Source organism: Meriones unguiculatus, chromosome 8 (genome assembly GCF_030254825.1).
Source record: "Meriones unguiculatus strain TT.TT164.6M chromosome 8, Bangor_MerUng_6.1, whole genome shotgun sequence".
NCBI classification, from domain to species: Eukaryota; Metazoa; Chordata; class Mammalia; order Rodentia; family Muridae; genus Meriones; species Meriones unguiculatus.
Window position 1 is genome coordinate 77,510,123 of NC_083356.1, and position 26,908 is coordinate 77,537,030.

The 26,908-nt window shown below is 40.2% G+C and overlaps 1 protein-coding gene and 1 non-coding gene across 14 annotated transcripts in view; one reads left to right on the forward strand and one right to left on the reverse strand.

The window, feature by feature from the left end:
• Cntrl (centriolin) overlaps positions 1-26,908 on the forward strand; it is a 327,805-nt gene that overhangs the window by 19,640 nt on the left and 281,257 nt on the right. For 10 of the 13 annotated variants that reach the window (XR_009593823.1, XM_060390023.1, XM_021653673.2 and 7 more), the window contains 13 exons: positions 2,948-3,067; positions 4,089-4,311; positions 6,129-6,238; positions 8,367-8,561; positions 12,591-12,744; positions 13,896-14,116; positions 16,300-16,476; positions 19,106-19,240; positions 22,249-22,394; positions 22,812-23,019; positions 23,600-23,779; positions 25,649-25,828; positions 26,685-26,801. Coding sequence is in view for 12 of the 13 variants with exons in the window: in XM_060390023.1 (XP_060246006.1) it covers positions 2,948-3,067; positions 4,089-4,311; positions 6,129-6,238; positions 8,367-8,561; positions 12,591-12,744; positions 13,896-14,116; positions 16,300-16,476; positions 19,106-19,240; positions 22,249-22,394; positions 22,812-23,019; positions 23,600-23,779; positions 25,649-25,828; positions 26,685-26,801 (2,166 nt within the window). In the remaining variant the exon portion in view is untranslated. Of the gene's footprint in view, positions 1-2,910; positions 3,068-4,088; positions 4,312-6,128; positions 6,239-8,366; positions 8,562-10,843; positions 11,025-12,590; positions 12,745-13,895; positions 14,117-16,299; positions 16,477-19,105; positions 19,241-22,248; positions 22,395-22,811; positions 23,020-23,599; positions 23,780-25,648; positions 25,829-26,684; positions 26,802-26,908 lie in introns of those variants that run through there. The other 3 variants (XM_060390026.1, XM_060390029.1, XM_060390030.1) reach the window with 3 other exon arrangements.
• LOC132656196 (U6 spliceosomal RNA) lies at positions 426-528 on the reverse strand. The gene has a single exon (XR_009594119.1). It is a non-coding gene; the product is annotated as a U6 spliceosomal RNA (small nuclear RNA).

Sequence of the window (26,908 nt, forward strand, 5' to 3'; positions counted from 1 at the left end):
CAGCAGTTTTGTTCTTTTTTCTGTATTTTTTGTTAGAAGATATACTGTGCTCTTCTACATTTGTATTATTTTTATTGTTAACATTTTATGGATAGACAACTGCATTTTAGCCAGTTCCTGCAGGTAAATATTTAGGTAGCTGTCTATCCATATACCTTATCTGTAGATACATATATGCATAAAAAGTTCGCTTTAAAAATGTTCACAAAATATTCCAGTGTATAACATTTAGTTATACATATATTACAGAAGCATGGAAAACAAAAGGCTACCTATTAATATTGGGGTAAGGTAGAAGAACAAGCCTTCATTTTTATTGTATATATTTTTGTGATCTGAATTTGTTATAAGTACATGTTAGTTATTGATAAAAAAGTTTTAAAATGTTAATGTTATATATGTATTTGTTGATTATTTGTCTTTTTTTTAATATGGAATGCTTCACGAATTTGCACGTCATCCTTGCGCAGGGCGGTGCTAATCTGTGTATTGTTCCAAGTTTAGTATGTGTGCTGTGGGAGCAAGCACTGTCTTTTTTAGATTTTAGTGTGTGTGCTGTGGAAGCGAGCACTGTCTTTTTTAAATGACTTGTTTCATTATTTTATCTCCATTTTGTTATCCCAAAGTACTACTATATATTTAAAAAAGAAGATTTTAGACCTTATTTTGAGAGCTTATATTTCCCTTTGTCTCTTGTAGACTATGTGATGATAATATCACATCCAGTTACATAATGATTTGTAGTTTTATTAAGTAATTGTTTGTGCATTAAATTAGTTTCTTTATAAAAGAATTAAGTCTTCGGAGGGCCATTTAAACTGGTTTACCCCTATCCCCACCATCCGCAAATCCTAACCCAACTTCCTCTATATCATTATTTTTTGTAAGCTATTTAGCTCTTATCTTTCAGTGTTCTTGTTTTTAAAATGGGAATGTTTACTTGTCCTGCCACCCTCATGGCCTCGTGAGGATTTAATGAGGCTCTGAATGTGAAAATAACTTCAAGTGAAGCAAGCTAAGTAATGCAAGATGGTAAATTTATACTCAGTGATGCCATGTGTTATAACACCAGTACTGATAACTGTTTTATTTGGTCATCAATAGACAGATGCTAGAAGCATCAGAGCCTAACTCTTTCCAGGGCTCTCTAGGTGACATGTTGGTTTGCTTCTCTCTTCTCTCAGCCTACATCTTTGTTTCTTTCAGGCCTGTTTCTGCTGAGTCTTTATTCTTAAGGTAGTTCCTCCAGGACTGAACTGCACACTGTTTTCTGTAGTGTTGCATGATAACTTCTATTAATATGCTTGTTTACATTTTAAGTTTTGAAACTGGCTTGTCTCTTTGGGGATGTATTTGTGTTTGTGTGATGCGTTGTAAATGATTTTGTATGCAGGAGAACAAATTTGAATGTGAGAGGAAGTTAGTATTACTGTTCCTGTTTGTAATGTGTTAGCTGCAGTCATCTCTTGATTATCCATAGCCAATGCACATAGCCCACTTCCTTTGACTACTGTTTTGCTCTCATTTCCGCACTTCTGCCAGCAGATATTTGCTGAGGGCTTTTTATTGTCTAAGTCTAGAGCTATGGAAAACACAGAAGTGCTTTGAAAACTAAGATTATTATATAGAAAGTAGTGCAGGCATGTTCTGTGCTTCTAGTCACATTTGCCTTTGTTTTGTCCCTGTTGTCAGTTTGCTTTGGGGGAAAACCCTGAACATAAGTTGATGCTGTTGATGGTGAAGTATATCTTTGAGACTCGGTCCTCTTGACCATTCACTGGAAACATCAATGTGGGCAATGTGCTAGACAGCAAGAGGACTTTGAAGGCAACATGGGACATTAGGGAGTGTTAGACTTGAACCCACTGGCCTTTGAGCCAGCTGCTCAGTTGGGCAAGTCGCTTACCCTCTCTGAGCAGCTTTGTGGAGGTGTGTGAAGCCTGGGTGAGACAGTTCGTGGGACACGCCCAGCATCTGCCTCTCAGAGAGCTTGGCTCAGTGCTAGCTACCCCATGTGACGGGTACTCAGGAGGGACTGCAAGCTAACTCATGCACGATTTTCATTTCCTGGCCTTGTAAAATGTTCATGTGTTTGCTTTCTTTTCAACTTGCATTTTGATATTCATGAAATATTTTTGCATGCTTTTCTGTCTGAACTCAACGCTCAGATTGCCAAAAAAGGGGTGGGAGAGATAAAAGAAAAAGTAAAAAATCACTTCATGGCCCTTTGAAATGAACTCAGAGGATCCCATTGGTAGCCAGGACACCTGTGGCAAGGCAGTTCACCACTCGGAGATTCAACTTCTGCATTTGTAAATTCAGAAATTAGATTAGATTATCCTTACATTTCCCAAAAAGCTGTAATTAAAGCTACTGTAGTATTAAAACTTACTAATACCACATATGTGCATCTGATGGCGTGCGTATACATTTCTTACCTCTCTGCTACAAGAAGTAAGGTTCTGGCCAGACACGTAGACAGAGATAGGAAGATCACACACTGCCTGCGTGGACTGCAGACAAATCCCTTTCAGACAGTGAGGTCCCCGCACCCCCACTCTCCCACACACAAACTACTAACACTCACATCTAAGGTTCATCAACTAAAGCCAATCTTTCTCTTCTGGAAATGTCTCACCATGACACTAAAATCAGAGTGCTATTAATTGGGAAACCAGGAAGCAGGTATACAAAATGGCCGATATTTATTTTCATATTTAGATGATAAAGTGCTTTCTAAAACCTGACACACTATATCCTGAAATGGCAAATATTCAAAGTTCTTTTATATGATCTTTTCTGAAATGGTAATTCTGTGTTTCATTTTTTGTAATACAGGCTTGAGATAAAATATTCTTGGTGTTGTGCTATTTGGTGTAGTTATAGTGAGAACTACTCATATCATTATAGGATTATGCTAACTCATTCGTCTCATATTGGCCAATAGCTAAAACAAAAAACAATGGAATTAACGCGAGCATGTCAGAAGCAGTATGAGCTGGAGCAGGAACTGGCCTTTTATAAAATTGATGCTAAGTTTGAGCCACTAAATTATTATCCATCAGAGGTAAGTTTATATTTTTTTAGTAATCTAATATTAAAGCCAGGATTGGGGGAGGTAGGAGGAAGACAGGTGACAGGAACATTAAAGGGATTTTACCATTAATCACTGTTTTCTTTTTAAATATATATTTGCATTTGTATGTTTAGGGGTGGGCATGCATGTGGAGGTTAGACAATTTTCAGAAGTCAGTTTCTTGCTTCCACTGTGTGGTTGCCAGAGATTGAACTCAGGTTGTCAGTCTTGGCAGCAGGTGCCTTTGCCACAAGTACATTTACCTGCTAAGCCATCTCACTAGTCCACTCTACTTTCTTGGTGTAAGGATATCTTCAAAGTAAACTGTATTTCGGTTGTGTGTGTGGTTGGCTAATGGAGTTAAAACAGTGTTCTGAAGAGATAAACAGCTCCAAGGAGACCCTTGCTTGCAGCCACTTCTGTAATAAAAAGAAGCCATCTCAGCCATCTGTTGTCTTACTCTTGGTGCAGATAGAGGAAAGGCAGACTTTCAGCAGGAGTGCTTGAGCACCTCTAAGTGGGAGCCTCTAGCCTTCACTGCTCTCCAGTGTCAGTAACACTCCGCCACTATTAGTAACAACACCATAAAAAGCTGCCCAAGGTCCAAGTGCTTTCAACAGTGCCATGTGTGGTTTAGTTTTTAAAACTTTAAGATTAAAATTTAGTAGACTGAGATCTGACTTACCTCGGGAGCAACATAATCCACCCATGCTTCTGATGCAAAGATTAAGTGATATTAAGCAATCATCTAGCTATGGTTAGTCTCTAGCCAATTATTCCAAACTTTATTTGTTAGTAGAGGGAAGAATTCTTTTGAGACCACTTTTAGTTGTAATTCTTTTTTGCTATATGAAAAAAGATTTAAGAATAGCATTATATCTCTTAGCTTCTAGACATGTAAGAATACTATAAATATAAGTATTTCTGTGATAGGTTTGCCACTAATAAGATGAATAATGTCATTTGACTGAAAATTGCTTCTTAATAAATCTATTAATATGCTTGCTTTTAGTGTCCTGAAATTGACAAATCCCCAGATGAAAGCCCTTACATTGGCAAATCCAGATACAAGAGAAATATGTTTGCCACCGAGACTTACATTGTCAGCGATGCCCAGGCAGTTCAGATCACGATGATGCCAGAAGGAGGACAGCTTAGACATGAGGACACTACCCTGAGAGCCCTTGTACCACCAGATGTGCAATTGGAAGACACAGAAAAAAAAATAAGTGCAGGTTAAACAAGTTATTCTCAAGTTTTTAGAAATCTACAACTTTGGATATGGCTCCATGGTGGAACATTTGCCTAGCGTGTGCAAAGCTCTTGGTTTAGTGTCTAGCACTACAAAACAATTATGCATGCATTCATACATGGGTACATACATACATAAAACAACTGGATATGCTGCTTGATTTTATTTTATAATTTTTAATTAAACACATTAATGGTACTTATTTTACATGAAAAGTCTAACATCTAAGTCGTGACTAATGAGCCTGCTTTTTAAATAATTCCTGTTGTGTGTGATAGAGAATCCGGTGTCTGACAGTAATTGGCAGCATCATGTTCAGGGAATCAGTCTAATAAGAGTATGTCAATATCATCCTGCCAACAGGCACTGGAACTACTCATTGAGATGTACAGTTAATAATCATTGAAGCAAGCAAAGAACCATTTTCATTATTATTATCTGTGATGACAAAAACATTCCGTTAAGCTGGAGTAGAACACTGTCCTCAGGCTGAGATCTGAGGCTCGCCCCTGACTCTTCCTGACATGCTCTGTAGTCTGTTTGCTCTACCACAGTGTGCTACCCCAGTCTAATTCAGGGGATCTTACCACCTGTGTCAAGTCACATGCAGGAAGAAGTTAAGCCAAGAGGCACTTAAGATACTCTGCCAGTGTTCTGAATCCACTCACTCACTGGCTGTGTGGATGTAGAAGAAAAAGAGCTCTTGACTGGAGTCTGCACCTTGCTAGTACTCAGTACTCATGGGCCTGTGGGGAACTTGCTGATGAGATTATTAGCATGTTAAGAAACAGTTACAGAGGAAGCCAAGATGGAGACTAACTTGTGTTTTATATGTATTTTATGGAAAGCTTGGCAGGGGGTGGCAGAAGTAAAGGAGATATGTGTGCAGACTGGTTTTTGGAGGATCTTGTGAGAAGATGAAGTGTGAGCAAGAGAAAGGGCAAAATGAAATCTGTGGTAGACACTGATTTGAGTTCTCCTCTGGAGGAGAGTTTATGTTTGTCTTTTTTTTTTTTTTTAATTTCTGTTACTTCCCTTTTCTTTATTTTGCTTTCCTTCCTTTTTCTTTCTCAGTGCTGGGAAACAAGTCTTTCTACAAGTCCAGCTCTATAGCGAACTACTTTTGTTTCAGTTTTGGGTTTTTGTTTTGTTTGTTTTTCCTGAGACAGAGTCTCTCTACACCCCTGGCTGTTTTGGAACTCAATAGGCTAGTCTCACACTCTAGGATCTGCCTGCTTCTGCCTCTCTGCCTCTCTGCCTCTCTGCCTATGCCTATGCCTATGCCTATGCCTATGCCCTTCTCTGCCCCTTTGTGCTAGGATTAAAGGTGTGCAGCACCGTGCCGAGCTTCAAATGTTGAACTTCTTGATACTGAGATCCATCATAAAGCATTAACCTATAACAAAGGTGATGAAGGTGGTGTTATTGTTAATATCCTGGGTGAATTAATTATGGCTTAGTAGCATGTGACATACTTTGTAATATAGTCCTATTATCTTAAAACAGTTCACAGTGGTAAGAGAAATCAAGTAAAGTCCTTATCATATTAAGAATTATGCAAAAAAGGATCAACTATAATTTTGTAGAATAAAACTGACTAGAGATTGAAGCCATCATAAGTAATAAATTTCAATGGACCAACTTAACTGAGTGAAGTTCATTGCAGAGAAAGAAAGTGTAGTAAAAATTTTATAAGTGGATTCAAAATGAATAAAGTGTAATTAATAAAAAAGTTAAAAAAAATTTATAAGTCAACATTTTTCTTGTGTGTATATTTGAGAATTGTTTTTAAATTTGCAGCACAAATTCTACTGTCAGAGCTACATCATGAAGTAGAAATAGCAGAACAGAAAATATTACTGGCTACTCAAGAATTGAAGCAACTAGAAGAAGCTATACAACAAAAAAAGGTAAGTGGAAGCATAGCTAAAAAATAATTTTTAATAGGTTTGCATTCTACCTGTAAAATTGCAGTAGTGGTTATGCATGCCTTTAATCCCAGAACTCAGGAGGAAGAGGCAGGAGGATCTATGTGAATTCGAGGCCAGCCTGGTCTACAGAGAGAATTCCAGGACAGCCAAGGCTACACAGTGACCCTGTCTCAAAAAACTCAAAACAAACAAACAAATAAATACCTAAAATTGACACAAAAAGGGGCTGAGAGATGGGTCAGTAGATAAGAGCAATTACTGCTCTTCCAGAGGGCCAGAGTTTGGTTTCTGGAACCCACATTAGGCAACTTACAACTGCCTATAACTCCAGCTCCAGAGGATGCAACACCCTGGTCTCCATGGGCATCAACCCTCAGATGTACAACCCCCCCACACAATTAAAATAATAAAAGTATATTTAAAATTTCACACAAAAAGATGTACTTGCTCTCCTATACTGTGCTGTTTCCTGACTCATCTCTTGCAACTAAGCCTGTTCACCTAGGACTTAGGTTAAGAACCAAAGAACACCTCTGCTGTGGCATGAACACTGCCAAGCACAAGGTGTCTTGTGGGGTGGGAAACAGGACCAAAAACTACTTCCAGCAATTACCAAAGTATTTCATGGAGAAGTAAGCAGTTCAAATCCATGGTGTAATTGCATAGGCTAAAACTTAAAAAAAAAAAAAATGTAATTGATATAGGGTCTCATGTAGCTCAGGATGGCCAAGAAGTTGTTATGTAGCTGAGGATAACCTTGAACTACTTACTTTTCCTCCTGCATCCATCTTCCAAGTGCTGAGGTCACAGATGTGGACCATCATCCTCAGTCCTATACTTTTGAAACACATTGCTACATTTGTATAAATCACTACATTAATAATTGTGGGAGTAGCCGATGAATATGAAATTGTTACTATGTCAATCCTCAGAACTCACTGGTAGACTATCTCCATATTTAAACCATAGTACAGTAGTTAGTAAATTATCTAGAGTCATATAGTCTTGGTTCTGTAACCTCCTAATATGACATTGAGCAGAAGGTACCTGATTTTTTTGTGATGTTATTTTCATATGTGTAAACTTGCAATAGTTGTGGTGCACACCATTAAGCCCAGCACATAGCAGTAAAAGGCAGTAAAAGGCCAGCCTGGTTTACATAGTTGCAGGCCACCTAAGGATACATAGCAAACCCTATCTCAAAATTAAATACAATAAGTTGTGGGAGTATCTTTCTACCTTACATGTTTCGAGGATTAGAAGGTATGAAGTTAGAATAGTACCTGATGCATAGTAAGTCTATCATTTGGTCAGCCATTCTTTTTTTAATATTTTATTTATTATGTAAAAAGTGTTCTATCTGCATGTACATCTGCAAGCCAGAAGAAGACACCAGATCTTATTATAGCTGGTTGTGAGCCACCATGTGGTTGCTAGGAATTGAACTCAGGACCTCTGGAAGAGCAGCCAGTGCTCTTAACATCTCCAGCCCCTGGTCAGCCATTCTCACTGCTGTGATTGTGACAACTTTGTATTTGTCACCACATTACTAGTTTTCATATACTTTTAGAGTTAAGATTTTCCACTTATAATTAGGATAAAAGTATAAACTGAATACAGAGTATCTAGTTGTCTTAGCTAGTCTTCAGTTGCTGTGACAAAACACCATGACCAAGAAATTTATGAAAGAAAGTGTTTAGTTTGAGGCTCACAGTTGCAGAGGGTTAGAGTCCATGATCTTTCATGGCAGAATGCGTGGCATTAGACAGCAGGCATGGGCCCTGGATCAGTAGCTGAGAGATCATATCTTGAGTTACAAAATATAAGGCAGAGAGAGCTACCCGATAGTGGTTTGGGCTTTTGAAACTTCAGATCTTGTAACACCTTCCCCAACAATGCAAAACTTCATAATTCTTCCTGAACAACTGGAGACCAAATATTCATATATATGAGCCTATGGGAACCATTCTCATTCATGCTAAACAATTCCCATAACTCTTATGTAGATTCTTCTATAACATCGAATATTTTAAAAATTATAGATGCTATTTATACATCATTGTTGCTCTCCTTTGTTAACTACGTGCTGGGGGTTGGGGAGAATTAGATTTCAGAAGCAGAGAAAGACCTTCTTCTCAAGCAGTTGAGTGGTAGAATACAACATCTAAACAAATTACGCCAGGAAGCTCTTGATCTAGAAATGAAGAAGGAAAAGCAAAGAAAAGAAATTGCTGAAAAGCACGAGGAGATCGACAACCTGCAGGAAGCCACAGATTGCCTGGATTCCAAAGACCCAAAGCATGTAAGTAAAATCTTGACTTGTTCTATGAAGACAGAATATTACTGTGTAAAGATGGTACATTCCTCGTTGTTTTTAGTGGCAGAATCCTTTCTGGAAGTCTTAGCTTGGTACTCAGATTTTAAGTAATGTGTTTGTGTGTGTGTGCATATATGATTAGATAAAAATATATGGTGTGTATTCATATGAAACATTTTATGTCCAAAATGAAATAACCTAGTCTTGAAAGAGTTGGCTTTCAAAAAAGGCTGCATGGCATACTATTTAGGGGCAGTGGTTGAATTTTGTTGTATGATAGAGCAAGAGAAACTTGCTTCAAAGTGCGTGTAAGTTTCTCTCCCTAAAAGCACAAAGTGTTGACGAGGGGCCAGGGTCAGAGGCCTTTTGTATCTCTTTAATTTTTAATGCAAACATTCCACAAAAGCTGTGTGCTGTTTCTGTTCATTTGGTCCTTAAAAATAAAACATTTCTCTGGAGTTTGTCATCCTATGTTGTAAAGTCAGATGGCTGAATGATAGAGTCAGACTCTTGCTGCTTTCTGTCAGCTGATACCCTAGTAAATCTTACTAAGGGTTACAAATAGATTCTTACATTTGAGCCACTATTATGAAATAGGTAAAACTATTTCCTCCATATTTTACCATTGCAGTTTGAATTGTAAAGTTATAATTTAAGAACATTTTAAGATCTCTGGACTAATAGGAACCAGAATTTAATGTGATAAAGACAGGGCACTAGAAATGCTTTAAGAATTTGACATATTTCTCTTTAAGCACATTGGTTTTGTATGTATGTATGTGTGCACGTACTTATAAATAGAGACCAAATAATTTTGACAAAGATAGCTATTGTCATAGGTATAAATGTTTTTCTAGAAGAAGTATTCTTTCTGACAGTGTTACTTCATGTGTGTGTTTACATGCACATGTAGGGTATGTTAACATTGTGTGTGGAGGCCAGAGGCCAACGTCAGTTGTCATCCTCACTTGTTTTCTGTCATATTTAGGTGCTGATTAATTCACTCATTTTTGACACAGGATCTCTTACTGAATCTGAAGCTAATTAACTTAGCTAGATTGGCCAGCTTCAGAAATTGGCTTCCCCCATCTCCCATTCCCCTGGGGTTTGGGCTATGTACAGTATCTGCTTTACATGCACGCTGGGTGTCCAAATTCAGCTTCTCACACTCTTGGCCATCTTCCCAGCCCTAAGTGTCCTTATTATTTAAATAATTTTTTGTTCGATGAAAACTCAGAGGTTTTTAAGTACCATGATGTATATCAGTCAGCAGTGTCGTACTTATTATAATTATGTATTAAGTCTTCCTATGTGAAAGGATTGCCCTGACAATAGATAACTATATCCCTGGAAGGCAAGAATGAAGCAGCTTGATGGGCCTGAGTGCAAGTAAGGTGTGAATTGTGTGTTTGTTTCACAGAAGACCATGACATTTAGGCATAAAGGGAAGTTAATTTTGACATGTTTCTCTGCAGTATCACATAGAAGAAAGGGCTAAAGAGACATAGGAACGGTGTCTTATGTTTTTGTTTTGTTTTGTTTTGTTTTGTTTCTGTTTTGGAGGGGGTAGTTTCTTGACAAAGTTTCTTTGTGTGGCTTTGGCTGTCCAGGAACTCACAAGAGATTCTCCTGCCTCTGCCTCCCAAGTATCTGTGTGCTACAGCACCCGGCCTAATGGGGGGCGTTTCAAGACAGGATTTCTCTGTGTAAGTCTCCAGGGTAACTAGACTCCATCTGCTAGGGTAGGTAAGGCCTCCCACCAAGCTCTAGTCATGATGCCGGAGCACAGCTTCTCAGGAAGCTTCTGCAAGTTTTCCTTTTGCAGAGGGTAGAAATGTGGCTTAGAGAAACTAACTTGCTTGCCCCTAAGGACTCTGAAGAGCTGGAGCCCTTGCTTAAGCTACTACAACAACCCTGGCCTCACAAAAGGATTTTAAAAATCCAAAAATAAAAATGAAAACTAAAATCTTAGCTCAGAAACAAGCCTACTCAGATTTTTAAAAAATACGTAAACATTTTGGTTTCAAAAGGAAAAGTGACATTTAAAAATCGAATCCCATTTTAGTTACCAAGTTTCCCCAGCGAGAGGAACAATTGTCGATGGGCAAACACAATGAAGATCTGTGCTGCTTTCCTAGAGGGAATTAGCCTAGTGATCTTTCAGCCTTTGGGCGTGATTGGCCCTCGGGAGCTTCCTGTGTTTTGATTTAAAGTTGGGGGTGGGGCCTTTCGCAGAGACTGCTGGCGACTGGACCAGCTCAGCTGTCACTCACACTTGACTAGACCGTGGTTTGAGGCGCTTGGAAGTTATTTAGGCAGAGGCGTTGGCAAAGATGTGGCTGTCAGAGAGGGAAGCTCACATGAATTTGAAGACAAACTTAGAAAGCTTTCCGCCCACTGTTTTTGTTCTCCACGGCTCAGTTGTAACAGGACAGATTCGGAGTTAAGGTATGGTCAGTCCTCTTTGTGTTTGAAGAAAGGGCTTGGAAGGAGGAGGAGTCAGATCTGTAGTTCCTGTTTTTACAGTAACTCTTTTGTGAGCTCCACCGCTGTGAAAAGCCGCAGGGTCTGCTGTGGCTCCGTGTTTAAAGCCCAGCGTTGACATCCTGAACCATATGCTTGTCCTGAGTGTAGAGGTTGCACTTTTAACGGTGAACTTTAAGCTGCAGGTTTGGAGTATAGTGTTCATTCCTGAGCCGCCCCTGGTGTGCTGTTAGGATAGAAACTCGTATCTATAGTAACGAAGTGCAATGCAGAGAGTTCAGATAGGTATTTGGGGAGTGGGGGAGAGGTGATTGAAACATCCCATCAAACTTACCAGCAGTACAGGAAAAGCTGACGGTGCCACTCATTTGTCCTCCGTTTGAGGAGACCTCTCAAACTGTGCTTTGACTTCTGCTCAAACTGTTCTAATGACTTCTCCCTTCTTGCTCTATTCTGCTCCTGTGAGGTTGGAGTCTTGGAAGTCTTGGGGTTAAGGGTGGAATGAGTGGCAAAATTTCTCTCGGGTTATGGTGTCTTCAAATGAACTGCTGCCTAAGGAGACAGTCAAGACATTTGATTGATCACAGGCTTCCATCTGTTAAATGAAAGGTTAGAGTAGATCATTGATTATTTCCCTAGCACATCTGAGGGAGATGATCCATTCCTTTTAGTTAGCAGTGGCTCAGCATTGCCACAGTTGTCAGGGAGCAGGACCAAGAGGGTGTGTGGGACTGAGGACTGCTGTCACCCAGAGTATGGGTAGTGTGAGGGGAATGCCTCCCAGGGCCCTGCAATTGAATACTCGCTGGGATAAATGGCCTTTGAGCTTTATATCTAACAAAATGTTTGACTAGGAGATGGAAAATAAACTTGAATCCCGAGTATTTATTTATCACAGGTCTCCATTTTCCCTAAGCCACCTGGAAGCGCAACAAGCCTAAAAGTACATTTAAGTGAATTTTTCAAATTAAAAAGGCCTAAGTTATTTGTTATAAAACTCCCAACCAAAATTTTTGTAAATGTAAGTACCCATAAGTAAAATCTCTTATACATAGATATAGGGCTTATTTGTATTTGGGAATATACTTTTGATGGTCTCTGTAAATATAGTGTCTTTCAGTATAGCCAGTGTTCTGGAAGCTTTTTTTTTTTATGAAAACTAAAAAAAACCCCTCTCAACAACTAGTTGAGAAGATAGAAACAAGGTTAAGGTGACACACAGAACGGCAGACAGGGAATGTAGACATGTTTTATTTCTGTTCATATAACTCTGAAGTTTTCTCTATGAACTACTAGTTGTGCCCTTGGAAAAATGGCTGAACCTCCCCAGTCAGCTCTGTTTTTTCATCTTAGCTCAGGTCATCCTGGAGTCTTAACAAGAACCACTTATATGAAGATACTGCAGGGCCTAACTCAGAGCAGATGTAGTTGTCACATTTTATTTTCTATATTTTTAAGGTTACTAAGGATTATTATATTCAAGAGTTTTAAAAACTTGGGTTACATTGATTTTTTTTCCCCAAAATTCAGTCTCATATGAAAGCCCAGAAGAGAGGTAAAGAGCAGCAGCTTGACATTATGAACAAGCAGTACACACAACTCGAAAGCCGCCTGGATGAGATACTGTCTAGAATTGCTAAAGAGACGGAAGATATAAAGGACCTTGAGCAACAGCTTACTGATGGTGAGAATCTAAGTGTGTTTATGGTGAATAGTTCCAGTGTTCACAGACGCTATCCACATGGACAATCTAGGGCTTGGCTGCATACATTTCAACTCAGTACTAGTAGCTGATAGAGAAATTTTGCTGAATTTATCCAGCCTGTTTAATAAAACTTAAAGTATTTTGTATTATTATGGTTTGCTGTGTTGATAATCAGTGAATCAGGCTTCAGTGGGCAAGAAGTCAGTGTGATCAGGAAAAGCCTGGTCATTGATTGTCTTCTGTGGCATAAAATGCTTTCAGGAGCCCGCTGACATTAGAAAACTCATTGTGTAGTTTTACAAAGCGTGTAGAAAGAAGTCTAGGATCTATATTTCCAAATTAACATTCTCAGAATAGTGGGAGAGGAGAGAGTAAGCAGGATGTAGCAATGCGAGCCTGAGCTCAGTAAAGAAAGACTACATTCCCTGCCTGCCGCTCTGTGTGTCACCTTAACCTTGTCTCTGTCTTCTCAACTAGTTGTTGAGAGGACTTTTTTAGTTGTCATAAAGTATTCTACAAAATAGCATGTATCAGTATACACTTTTAAAATATTTAATAAAAAAATATGTGAATGAGTGTTTTGCCTGCATGTAAGTCTGTGTACCCTGTGCATGCAGTGCCCATGGAATCCAGAAAAGAACTTTAGGTCCCCTGGGACTGAAGTTACAGACAGTTGGGAGCTTTTATGACAAGCAGTCATAAGTTAAGTCAGTAGCTCTTAACTGAGGGGCCATCTCTCCAGCCTCCATGATACCTTTCTTTTTAACCCTTCAGGGTATGTATTTATGCTGCCAGTCTGAGATTGGTTTTAGTCTTAAATAGTGAGTGATATTATCTTTTTCTTTGTATTTAGGAAGAACTCATAGTTTTATTATACCTTTTTTGTTATTGTAGCAGAAATTAGAGTCTTACAGTATTATTCAGGCATCCTGTAAATATTTTTCATAAATATGCTTATCTTATTTATGCATACTTGTAAAATATTCCTGTGTTATAGGAAATACATCATCCTGAAAAATAAATTTTCTTAATAAGAAACTTAAGACTTTCACTCTGGGCTAATAACCAATCACTAAGGAGACAGAGTGCTTCTAACATACATGTTGCCCCCGTGTTTTCATCTTGCATAGGCCAGATAGCAGCAAACGAAGCTCTGAAGAAGGATTTGGAAGGTGTCATCAGTGGGCTACAAGAGTACCTGGGGACCATCAAAGGCCAGGCAACTCAGGCCCAGAATGAGTGCAGGAAGCTCCAGGATGAGAAGGAGACATTGCTGCAGAGACTGACACAAGTCAGGCAGGAGAGGGATGAGCTTGAAATTGTCGCCATGGATTCAGAAAGCATGAGGAAGGTATGATTTGTTTACTTGTGCCACTGTGAGTCACAAAAGCGTTAGTGGCTGTTTGGTGTATGTTTTTAAAGTTGAGGACAGTGACAACTACAACTACTCCTTATTCTGGACACTTGGAAGCATTATTTCCCCTTTACCCAAAAGATTAGTTTTGCTCTGTTCTTGTTCCTCAAAAGTCACCAAATAACAGAAGATTATGAAAGTGTGTCTACTCAAAATGCTATATAAAATGTTTATGTTGGGTTAATACAGTAAAAATTATAGGAATAACATAGTTCATCTTACTGTTATTACTTGCTACTTGGCATTATTTTACAGCCAGATTGGCATTATTTTACAGTAAGATTGTAAGTTACACCTTTCATTTGTTGCCTATCCTCATCGCTTTGAGGTTTTCCCTGTTCTGTCAGATAAAATCTTACTATGTACCTCACACTGGTTTTGAACTTGTGACTCTCCTGCCTCTACTGCCTGAGATCTGAGATTATAGGTGTGCATCACCACACCAGCAGGAAATGTAATAGTTTGTCAACTTTCATGCTTGTCAATATGCTGAATTTTTTAAAGGTATCTTTTAACTTTGTATTATGAAAATTTTCACATTTTCAGGAATATTGAAAGAGTGTCTAAATATCTTGAGCCTCCTTAGATTGATACGTAGTTTAGTTTGGATCTTATAAATGTATATCTTCCTGCATATAAAGTTTCAGACATCATCCTTTCATCACTCTTCTCTTAGTTTCTGACATTACTACAATGAATGGCATTCTTACATCTAGAAAAACTAAGGATACTTCCCTAGTTAAACCAATAGTTTCCAATAGTTAATACTTCCAATAGTTAAACCACCTTCAGATTATTACAGCTATCCACAAAATATATCTTATATGTATGTGTGGGTATGTGTCTGTGTGGGGGGCATGCAAGTGTGTTGTGTAAGTGTAAGTATGCATGCCCAAGGATGTGTGCATGTGCATGTGAGCAAGTGAGTGCGTGTGTGTGCAAGCATGTATGCATGCATGTGTGGTCTAGCCTGTTATACTTTGGATTGCTCTTCTTCTGTGTTTGTCTAATGGTTTGTTTCTCTGTGTGGTTGTACTCTGTTCCTCTGATCCATAAAAAATAGTATCTTTTTATAGTTTAGTTTAAAATATTATGTTAACTTCATTTTCTCCAAATACTAGAGAGATTACACACCTTTCATTTGTTCTTGCAGTTTAGATTTCCTCAGCCTAGTGAGTGTCTACCAGTAGACTTTGACCTTTCTTTTTTGTATTGGATCATCTTTCTTTTGTTAAATCATTTGTAAGAATTCTGAGTATTTCGGCTATTCCTCCTTTGTTGAATACATATGACATCTTCCTTTCATAAAGCAGTGCCAAGTAGTTTTTGAAAAACTAAATGGGGGTTATCCAGCACATTTCTGCTTATGTGGAATAGTTTGAACTAATTCTTTCATCCGCAAATAAATCGATGGAAATTGTGTGTTAACACATGAAGTTGTGTCAGGACAGGAGCTTAGCTCTGCAGTGTCCCCTTTCTTAGTGGCTAACACTTAGATTGTTGTTAGCCCTCAGAACAGTTTCTGCAGTCTTTAGAATGCCAGTCCTTTCTTGTTCTTTTGTTAAGGGAATACAGTATGATTTAATGAGAGCAGTGTTGACTTTGCAGTCAGAGATCGAGATCTGTAACGCACCTCCTTTTCCTGGCTGCACAGTGCTGTGATCACTGAGACGGCTCTCCACTTGCTTACCTATCCACTGTAAGATACCTTCCAGGGCTACCATGAGGATAAGATGAAACAGTGAATGTGAAAACGCAAAGTTCAGGGAAGATCAGGCCTTGCTTACACTTAAGTTACTCCTTTTTTTTTTTTTTTTTTTTGTAAATATTTCCCATTCCTATCTTCCTCATATGCTTTCAGACCAGAGTGCCATACAGATTTGGAAAGCAACATGTTGGTAACGGTGACTTTTCAGGTGACATTTAGTAGAAGAGTCTGTATTTCAGCTTGGATGTGGCAGCATGAGACTCCACTGTGCTGTTCATAAAGTCCTTGTGTGCCCAGCAGTAGTCCGGCAGTAGCAGTTGGCCAGCATTTGCTGCTTTGGTTGGTTATAATGGCTTGCAGATGCTTACACAGCTCTCAGGATGCTGCAATTGAACATGCTGAACCTTTGCAGGAGCTTGCAGAGCTAGAAAGCGCCCTCCAGGAACAGCATAAGGTGAATGCAGCCCTGCAGCAAGCCCAGGGAGATCTCAGCGCCTATGAAGCTGAGCTGGAGACTCAGCTAAAACTGAAAGATGCTGAAACCAGCCAGCTCAAGCAAGAGTTGGAAAAACTCACAAGGCTTACTCAGGTAGGTAAGACTAAGCAGCCTGTGCCATCTGCCGCCTCTTTGAGATAGCATCTCACTGTGTAGTATAGCCCAGGCTGGCCTAGGATTCATGGAAATCATCCTGCCTCAGCTTTGTAGTGCTGGGGTTGCAGGCATGAGCCACCACACCTGGCATGGTCTTGATATTAAGTATTTTTAATATAGTGGGTATGAATTGGTGGAACTTAAGAAGAACGTATTTTAGGAGTCTGATGTTCTCAATTCAAACGGTGGCCCTGTGTGTAAAATGTGGGCAGATCATTTCAGGGCTTCAAGCTTCACAGCCTGTTCCTCTGTGAGATAGCAGATGGTGAGATAAAGGAAATACTGGCTATTAAAGCCCTGGTAGTTAGTATTTTTTCAATATTTTCCTCAAATATTTTTCTTAAATAGCTTTCAGAGCTTCTATGTAAGTTGATGTTAGATTTCAGTTTGCTGTTTCCTTTTATGATTGGTTGAAAGATCCACTGGTTTGTTATACTTGAAAACTAGGGAAAATAATAGCCATCCAATTGGTATTGGCCTTTGAGGATCTGTCCTGAGGAGTTGTTAGTCCACAAGTGAAACAGGTGAGAGGGATAGAAAGGAACAAATTGTGAAAGGCAGGTAGTCATGGATAACCAACCTGTAGAAGTGATGCCTCAGCTGTGGTTTGGGGGCTGAGCAGACATGACAGGAATGGAGAATGAAGGGGTATGTGACCTTGAGGAAGGGTTAGGGAGAGGCACAGTGCTGCAAGTACCTTCAGACATAAGGGCAAAAGAGGAGTGGGGAAAGAGGGTAAAAGTTAAAGACAAAAAGTAGAGGGAGGCCATCTGGAGCATATTCTTTATCAGAGTGAAAATACAGTTTGGGGGAGCTGGAGAGATGGCTTAGCAGTTAAGAACACTTGACTTCTCTTCCAAGGACCCAGGTTGGATTCCCAGCACCCATGTGGTGGCTCACAACCATCTGTAACTCCAGTTCCAGGGGACTAGACGTCCTCTTCCAGCTTCCGCAGGCACCAGGCATGCACATGGTGTACAGACATCAGTGCCAGCAAACAGACTAGTAAAATAATAAAACCTGAAGGCACTGCTGCAGAGTGTCTGTGTGATTAGGAAAGGATCCAAGAATAGGCCTTGTAGTGTAGTGATTAATATTATGTTATTAACTTACCAGAGGTCAGTATCTTGCCAACTGTCAGGGTTATATTTTTCAAGAGCATTAAGTTTTACAAAACCCTTGGCAGGATCAGAGTAACCAAAAACAGCAGGTTGGGCAAAATGACATACAAGTAAATATGTTTGCTTTTTTAAATAACAGTAAATAAAATTTCTAAGTGCCATCTCTTTAGAATAAAATTCTTTTTTTTTTTCAAGTCTGCCCTAACTAGTGCTATCTTTTGTACTTGACTTTTATTTTTGGTAAGTCTTGACAAAAGTGTTTTAAGAGGGGCTGGAGAAGTGGCTCATAGGTTAAGAGAACTGTCTGCTCTTTCAAAGGTCCTGAGTTCAATTCCCAGCAACTACATGGTGGCTCACAACCATCTATAATGAGATCTGGTGCCCTGTTCTGGCGCGCAGGTGTACATGCAGGCAGAATATTTACTATATATACATAATAAATAAATCTTTTTTAAAAATGCTATAAGAATGTTTATGTTCACTTGGTATTGAAAACAGTCTTCTACCCTTAATCACCAGGATTAGGCTTCAGACCACATAGAAAGTATAGAGCATGAAGGATCTGGTCTCTTGGGTTGGTGTACTTTAGTTATATGAAACCATTTGTGCAGTGTGTTAGATGCAGATTCCATAGCTATTTTGACCTGTCAATTCTGAGATGGGGTCTGGTCATCTGCTACTTTGTTTTATTTTGGGGTTTTTTCCTTCTTCCCTCTTTCCCTCCTTTTTTCCTTTCCTTCCTTCCTCTTTTCTTTTCCTCCTTTCTTTCCTGTGTTCTTCCTTCCCTACTCCCCATCTTTCTGTTTCTTTATTTTTCTTTGAGACCTGGTCTCGTTTTGTAGCCCAGGCCATCCTCTCATTCCTCCTGCCTCAGCCTCCCAAGTGCTGGGATTATAGATATGTACCACCAGCCCAAGCTTCATCTACATTTTCAAAAAAGATGTGTATGAACATTGCCTGCATGTATGTCTGTGTGCCACATGCATTCTTGGTCACCTGCAAAGGCCAGAAGGTGTCTAATCTCCTAGACCTGGGGTTACAGACAGTGATGAGCCATCATGTAGGTGCTGGAAATGAAGCCCAGGACCTCTGGAAGAGTAACCAGTGTTCTTAACCACTGAGCCCCTCATTTTTAATAGGCACATGAAATTATTTTGATGCAGGTGTTTGAGGATCACAGTGTACTTACTTTTAAGGGTGGTTGCCAGAGACTGTCTTAAGGGTTCTGATGGGAGAGCCAGGCTAAGCTAATTTTTATATGCATTCCTTATTAAGTATTAATAGTCTGAAAGGAATGTGGAAAGATGATGTTGGATTTTTAAGTTTCAGAGTATAAATTTAGAACTATTGCAATGCACTATTTATGTTTAAATGTAACTATGCTGTTTTGGACCATAAACTACGACTGTTTTGCATTTTGATATCTTTGCTTCCTCTGACAATAGCGAGAGCAATCAGTGCTGGAGAAGGAACTGGAGAAGGAAAGACAGTCTCTCAGGGATGCTCTGGGCAAAGCCCAGTTCTCAGAAGAGAAGCAACAAGAGAACAATGAGCTCCGTACACAGCTTAAGCAACTGCAGGTAAAAATCTGACTTGTGGCTGGCAGTGGTGGCATGCCTTTAAAAACCCTGGTACTTGGAAGGCAGAAGCAGGTGGATCTCAGCGTTCGAGACCAGCCTGAACAGCTAGGGCTACACAGAGAAACCCTGTCTCGCAAAACAACACAAACAAAATCTCTGCTTGTGGAACACACAAAGATGGTGATGACTTTACTCAGGCATTTAGCAGCCTGCTCTGACATGTACTAAGCAGCTTGAATTATTGGGTAAAAATGAACTCTGGGTTCAGTCGCACCATAGCCTTTCTTTCTTTGGAACATTGCCTCCTGAGTGCTGGGATTAAAGGCGTGCCCCACCATCCCTGGCCTTTTCTCTCTATGTATAGATATCTTTCTTTCTTTTTCTTAATTATAAACAGTTCTCAGAATCTCAGTAAAGATGCTATTCAAATGCAATCAGTTTTTCATCTTTGTGTAGGATCATACAGATCCCTGTGTGTTTAGAGTGTTTACTGGATTATATAATTTTATTTTTAATATGAAAATTTAAAATAATCACAAAACAGAACATTCTCTTTGATCCATTGCCTGGTTTATTCAATTATTTTAGACTACTTTTTTTTTTTTTTTTTTTTAAATAGTTTAAAGAACAATTCAAACTGGGAATAGAGTCTCCTGCCTTTAATCAAGAACTCTGGAGACAAAGGCAGGTAGATCTTTGTAAGTTTGAGGCCAGTCTGGTCTACATAGTGAGTTTCAAGACAATAGGGCTAAATAAAGAGACTCTCTCTCAAAAAAGAAAAGGAAAGCCCAATATATTTTCACCTAGAAATACTTAATATGCAACTCATACAAAAAATAACTAAAATCAAGTCTTCAGGAGCCTTTCTCTAAGGTATAAACTGAAGTTAATTTTCTAAGATTGGCCCTTACCATGGTCTGCCTTAGTTAGAACTAGATCCTACTTGGCCTTCTGGTCTCATGAACTAGAGTACAGCTTATACCCACTCTTTTCTTTCTCAAAAGTCAGTTTGCTAAGAGATAGCTATTATGTGACAAACTTGTCCTGGAAAGACAAACACAGGTCTACTCACCCGACCTAGGGATAAGTAGACAGACCAAAGTACGGTACCACCAAAGTCCAACTTGGTGAACCAGTGACTTTTATTGGGTTACTTACAGGAATATGGATGAGGGGTTACTTAACAGGAGCAGATATGACTTAGAGACAGCTCCATCATCAAAGCACACCCCAGCATGGATAACAGCTTACAAAAGCTGGGAACCTGGAGCCCACGGCACAACCTGCAGGCAGCTCTTTCCAGGTCACTTAGTTGGTCTAAACCTCTTCCAGGCAGCTGGTCTGCTCAAAAAAGTCATCTTTGCAGCTTAACTCTGCTCTGTCTGACAGGGAGGGGCCTAGTGAATCTGGTCAGCTTCAGGGACTTCCGGAAGCTATTTTGAGTTCTTTGCCTTCCTGTTTAAGGAGCTTTTCTGAAGGTTGGTGTGTTCCAATCTAGGAGGAAATGATTAATGCACAACTTGCTAAGAATCAAAGTCATTTAATCAGTCTTTTAGGGATGTAGTCTTTCAGGCTCGCTCATTTTTTTTTTCCCTAATTCTCTATGTGTCATATTTGGTACAGTCCTGAGTTGATATATTCTTTTCAAGTCCAGCTTTTGTACAGACTTTACATGCTTCAAATTATGAAGCTTCAAATTCTCTTGCTTCAAATTATGAAGATAGTAAGAACCTGGCTTATCAGTGGGTTGACTGGCCTTGAGTCAGATCACCTTTGCCAGTACAGATGTCCATTGATTTATGATGGGATTATATCCTGAGAAACCCACTGTAAGTTGCAAATAGCATGGCTCAGATGTATTTATATACCTAACCTGAAGATCACACTGTAGCCTAACTATGCTTAATGTGCTTATAATATGTATATTTTGAATAGACTCTGGCCAGCTCAAGTGTGGCAAACATGGCTCTGAGGGCAGGCCTTGCCCTTTTCTCCCATTCCCTCTGCCCTGCTAAAAACCATTAGATTATATTCCTAATGTTAGCCACCAAGGTCTATTCCCTTATTTGGCTACTTCCTTCTCCTGAGACTGACTGCCAAGGTCCAGCTATCAAAGTATTGAAGTTCTTCAATCAAAAGCCCCCTTTGGCTCACCTAGTAACATGCCCATTCAAAATATACCACTGCATCGCAGACCGTTCTAACACAGCCCTCCCCTTATTCTCTTCTTAAAAATTATACCTGCAAGGTCATTCGCTGCTGTTTTTCTGTGGGAGTCAGAAAGCAGCCACTTTAACTTTTATTGCTCACTTTAAAAAGGATTTCTCTGTGAAAACAGGTATTTGTTTAAGGCTTGTGCCTAATCCAGAGACCAAAAGGGAATCCCCACTGTGCAGAGAGGTCTCCCTCACATTTAGTATAGCAACACAAAGCTTATTTTACAATAAAATATTGACTCTGATGTGATTTATCAGAAACATTATGGTATACAAAAACACAAGACAGATTGTAAAGAATATGGCATCTGGGTGCACTGTAGAGTTGTTACCCGATGGCCTGGCTCATCCAGGAGCTGGGGCTTCTTGCCTCCACACACTGGAGGGGAGAACTGCGAAATACGGTTTCTTCTGAGAGTTGAGACACTGTAAAGTAGGGAGGACAGTGTGTTGTCCAAGAAGGCTGGCTTAGGGTTATGAGAGGGTAGTCTACAGAGCAGACCCTAGATGCCATAGGCACTTAAAAATGTGTCCTCCGTTGCGATTAACAGTGCTGCACTGGATCTGAAGTAGAGCAATGCCAAGGGTATTACGGGCATTCAAGGGAACAGCGTTCATCACTTGGGATATAGAAACTTTTTTTTATACTGTGGAGACATTTTAGCAAGTCTTTTAATTTGAAGGAGTCATCATGTGAATTTCATTCTGTGTCAAGTTATGTTCAAGTATTTGTAAATTGTGATTATTTGCTGGCAGATAACACTTCCCCTCCATTTCAACCCCTACACACAGGATGACAATAACCTATTAAAGCAGCAGCTGAAAGATTTCCAGAGTCACCTCAACCATGTGGTTGATGGGCTGATTCATCCAGAAGAAGTAGCAGCTCGTGTGGATGAGCTAAGGAGAAGGTTGAAACTAGGAGCTGAGGAAATGAGGTAAGGAGAAGCAGGACCCAAGTTAGAGGGAGCCTTCCCACTTCAGGGGCCGACCATAAGCTGTCCTCCTCCAGTCTTTGCAATACTGATGGATGCTTCTGGAAGACTATGATGCAAGATTGCCTAATTCTAATAACACTAAGGTATTTAAGAGTCTCTCTCGAAAGTTCATTGTATGCGATCAGAAAGAAGAGCCACATTATGCATTTTTGGCAGAGAATAGTAAGTACAAAAACAGGATAATGTCAAGTTTATGGACATTTATTCTTAGCCTGTGTCTTTAGAGTGGCAGCAGTGATTTGATACAGTGATTTGAACTTAGGAGGAACTGAGAAAAAATGCTGCAGTTAATACTAGTCTAACATGTTTGCATCAAGTTAAATGTCAAATTTAAACCTTCCTGTTTTTTCTCCTTAGAATCCATAGTCCTTCAGATGTCTTAGGGAAAAGTCTTGCTGATCTACAGAAACAATTGAGTGAAATCCTTGCACGATCCCAGTGGGAAAAAGAGGAAGCACAAGTTAGAGAGAGGAAACTCCAGGAGGAAATGGCTCTCCAGCAAGAGAGACTGGCAAACGGACAAGAGGAGTTCAGGCAGGCCTGTGAAAGAGCACTTGAGGCCAGAGTAAGAGCAGGCAGGGGCAGCCAGAGGGCAGCATGGAGCAGATGTTTTCAGCATGTAGATTTAGCATACCCATTGTTATTTTTACTCATAATAAGTTTAAATAGTGTGACTAAAATCTAATTCTGAATATGGTTATTAATGTCAAAGTCAGGCCTGTTTGTAACAGTGGTTTCCTTGTTTCGAATGCAAGTGAGAGATAGTTCATAACGGTAGATAAGCAATACCACGCTTGCTAAAGTATAGTGTGTGTTTTGAACCTGCTGACGTTCGCATTGAAGCAGGCATTCAAATCCCAGAGAACAAGATGAAAACACCTTTGGTCACTATTTAGCATGAAAGCTTGTTATGTTCCCTGGTAAGGAAACGATAGCTTTATAACATTCTTATTTTGCTTGAAATATTTGTATGTATGTCTGTATATATCTATACATATATTTGTATATATGGATGTATATGTGTGCATGCCTGTAATCCCAGCACTCAGGAGATGCAGGTGGGAATGTTACAAGTTTAAGGCTAGTTTGGGCTGTATACCAAGAACCTATCACAAAAAAAGAAAAAAGTTCTTATTTCCTCATAGATTAAGTGTGATAAAAGACAGCATAATGCAAGAATCCAGCAATTAGAAAATGAAATTCACTATTTGCAAGAGAACCTAAAAAGTATGGAAGAAATCCAAGGCCTTACAGACCTCCAGCTTCAGGAAGCAGATGAAGAGAAGGAAAGAATTCTGGCCCAACTCCAGGAGTTAGAAAAAAAGGTAGGAAGCCTAGAAAACTAAGGGACCTGCTTCCCAGGTCCTGTCCCAGGAGACAGGGTCATGGTTGGTCCACACTCAGTGCTGTCCGTGTTGCTGGCACAGTGCTGAGCGGGGCTTCACACCTGGGTGCTTGTACTCAGTCATGAACCTGAGACTGTTGTGACAAGGGTCCTTGGAAATGGGAGAACCAGCCTTAGGGTCATTAAGTGATAACATAACAAATGATGAGCTTACCACCTTATAAACAGTTTGCCCACCAGGATGCATCCATGGAAATTTCATTTAAACTCATCTCCTTTTCTAATACCCTGGCCTCTCTGATGGCATTTTCTCCATCTTCATCCACCCCAGTGTCATCTCCTGAGTCACATTTAGAAATTTCACTCAGCACTTCTGAACCACAGACTGCAGCATCTTACAGCCTCTGTCTGCCTAGCCTCCTCATGTGAATGCTTTTCCAGCCTCCTCAAGTTTCTGGTTCATCAGCCTCTAGCTGTTCAGTCTTTGCTTTCTTTCTCGTCCAGCCTAAAGTCCACAGACAATTACTGAGCCTTTTTTTCACCCATAAGTAGCTTCAAGTTCCTTGTCTTTTTCTCCTGTTTCACTTCCCTGACAAAACTTAGACCGGTGTTTTCTTGGGGTCTGCATGTCCTGGGGGAGGTGGAGGACCACTGTCCAGCACAGTGGCATCACCACAGTGTCACTATCACATTGCACAGGGCATCAGTCTTCACCAGTACGCTTGCCCCATCTCACTGTATGATGGATGCCTCCTTCCTCTCAGGTGCTATGTCTCTTCTCTCCACCTCAGCAGGTGATTTACCCCAAAGGAACCCAAGTCTCCAAGTCTTGTTGACTTCCACCACCCTTGTCTAGCCACCATCCATCCTCCTTGACAGCAGCTGTGGCTACCTAGCCAACTTCCCAATTCTACACATGACCCTGCTCCACAAAGCAACCAGACTGCCCTTTATAAAATGGGAAAATGGCTGGACTCGGTCCCTCCTCCTCCTCCAACCTGCACTGTTAAAGGCCAAACTTCTTAAGCCTAAGACTGCATGATTTGTCCATTTCAGTACCCTCAAAAATATTAAGGTCTTCACCATCATATATCCGGGGCCTGATACAGTTATTTTGGATGTTTGCCCATTTTTGTGCCAAGAAATAAGGTTGGGGATTGGGAGGTTGTTTGTTTAAATGTTATTTATTAATTTTTATGTGTAGGGGTGTTTTGTCTGTGTGTATGTCTGTGTACCACATAGGTTCCTGGTGAGGCCAGAGGAAGCTTTTGGATTGCCAGGAACTTGAGTTACAGACGTTTGTGAGCTACCATGTGGGTTCTGAGAATCCGACTCGGTCCTCTGGAATGGTATCCAGTGCTCTTAACCTCGAGCCATCTTTCCAGCCCAGGATTTTTAATTAAGAAAAACATTATTTAAAAAGTTTTATGTGTATTATGAGCAGTGATGACAATAATGAGAACCAGTCTAGCAACCCATGCAGCAAACTGGTGCCCTGCATACACCTGCAGGAACTATGAGGGGGCTGAAACAAGATGGCTAGGACTTGCTGTCTCCACTGTAGGTGAGAAAACACAAACCCCAAGAAAGAGTTTGTCTCACAGGACTCACATGATAAGGAAGGACATAAGATGCCCTTTTATGGCCTCTATGTCTACTCATGTACACATACATGCACCCATACACATGGTTTTTATCTCTTTTGAAGTTAATATTCAGTGACTGTTTATGAAACACCTAGTGTGCATCAGGTGCCATTCTAGACATGGGCCTATAGTAGGGTATTGACCCCGGTGCCCTTGGAGCTTATATCTTAATGCATTGCCTCTGAATGATTCTATTATTTCAGAAGAAGCGTGAAGATGCCAAATCTCAGGAGCAGTTTCTTGGTTTAGATAAAGAACTGAAGAATCTGAAGAAAGCTGTGGCTGCTTCTGATAAACTCGCTGCAGCTGAGCTCACCATTGCCAAAGACCAGCTCAAGTCCTTGCATGGAACTGTTCTGAGAATTAACCAGGAGCGAGCAGAGGTTAGTCCATCCGGCTGGTCCCTCGGGACGTCTTCATCACTGTCTTAAGGGTGCAGCAGCAGCATCTTTGGCACAAACTTACAAACTGCCATGACACTGTCTGCTTTTCTTAGTACCTGGGTGTTATATTCCATCACAACCCCCAGGAATTTATTTGGAACCATCAAATGACTATTATAGGATAGCAGTCTCTTTAGAAAAGTCACTGCCAATACATGTTTGGTTTCAAGTTTTGAAGGCTCACCATTAAGTCCCTCTGAGTCTCAAGTTTTGTTTTCCTTTTCTTTCCTCTTCTCTCTTTCTCTGTTTTTCTCGTTTCTTTCTTTTTTCTTTTTCTTTTTCTTTTCCTTCTTGTTTGTTTTTTTGAGAAAGGACCTCTATGTAGTCCTGGCTGTCCTGTAGACCAGGCTGGCCTGCAATTCACAGGGATCCACTAGCCTCTGCCTCTCAAGTACTGGAATTAAAGGTGTGTGCCACCATGCTCACCTTGAGGCTTAAAATGTTTATTTTGTGTATATGAAAATTTATTACTTTACAGGCTGTTTGTTAATGCTCTGGATGGAGTAATGGTTAAGGTACTCATAGGGCACAAATTTTAATGACCTTGAGATAGTAGATCATAGGAGGAAAAACGACAAGTGAGACCCCAGAGAGAGAGAGTCATGGGAGACTAGGATAATGAAGTTCTTATTCCTCATGCAACACTGCTTGCCCCGGTATGAGTCAGGCTTCACACCGAATGAGCACGAGTAAGCCAGGCTGGTAATGGGATGGGAGCAGGAGATCACTCTGAGAGGAAAAACAATTGGAGATGAGCATTTGTGACAGCAGCGTCCTTCTCATGTTCTGTCTACAGGAGATGCAGGAGGCAGAGAAGTTCAGCAGAAAGGCCACACAAGCAGCCAGAGACCTGAGCCGAGCTGAGGCCGAGATCGCGCTCCTGCAGCACCTTCTCAGGGAGAGAGAGGAGCAGGTCCGTGATGGTACCAGGAACTGCCCTTTTGCTAGTTCCTTCTAGGTTGCTAAGACTGAGCATTGCAGGTGATTGGTCAAAGCACACTGAAGTTTACTCAGTGAGCA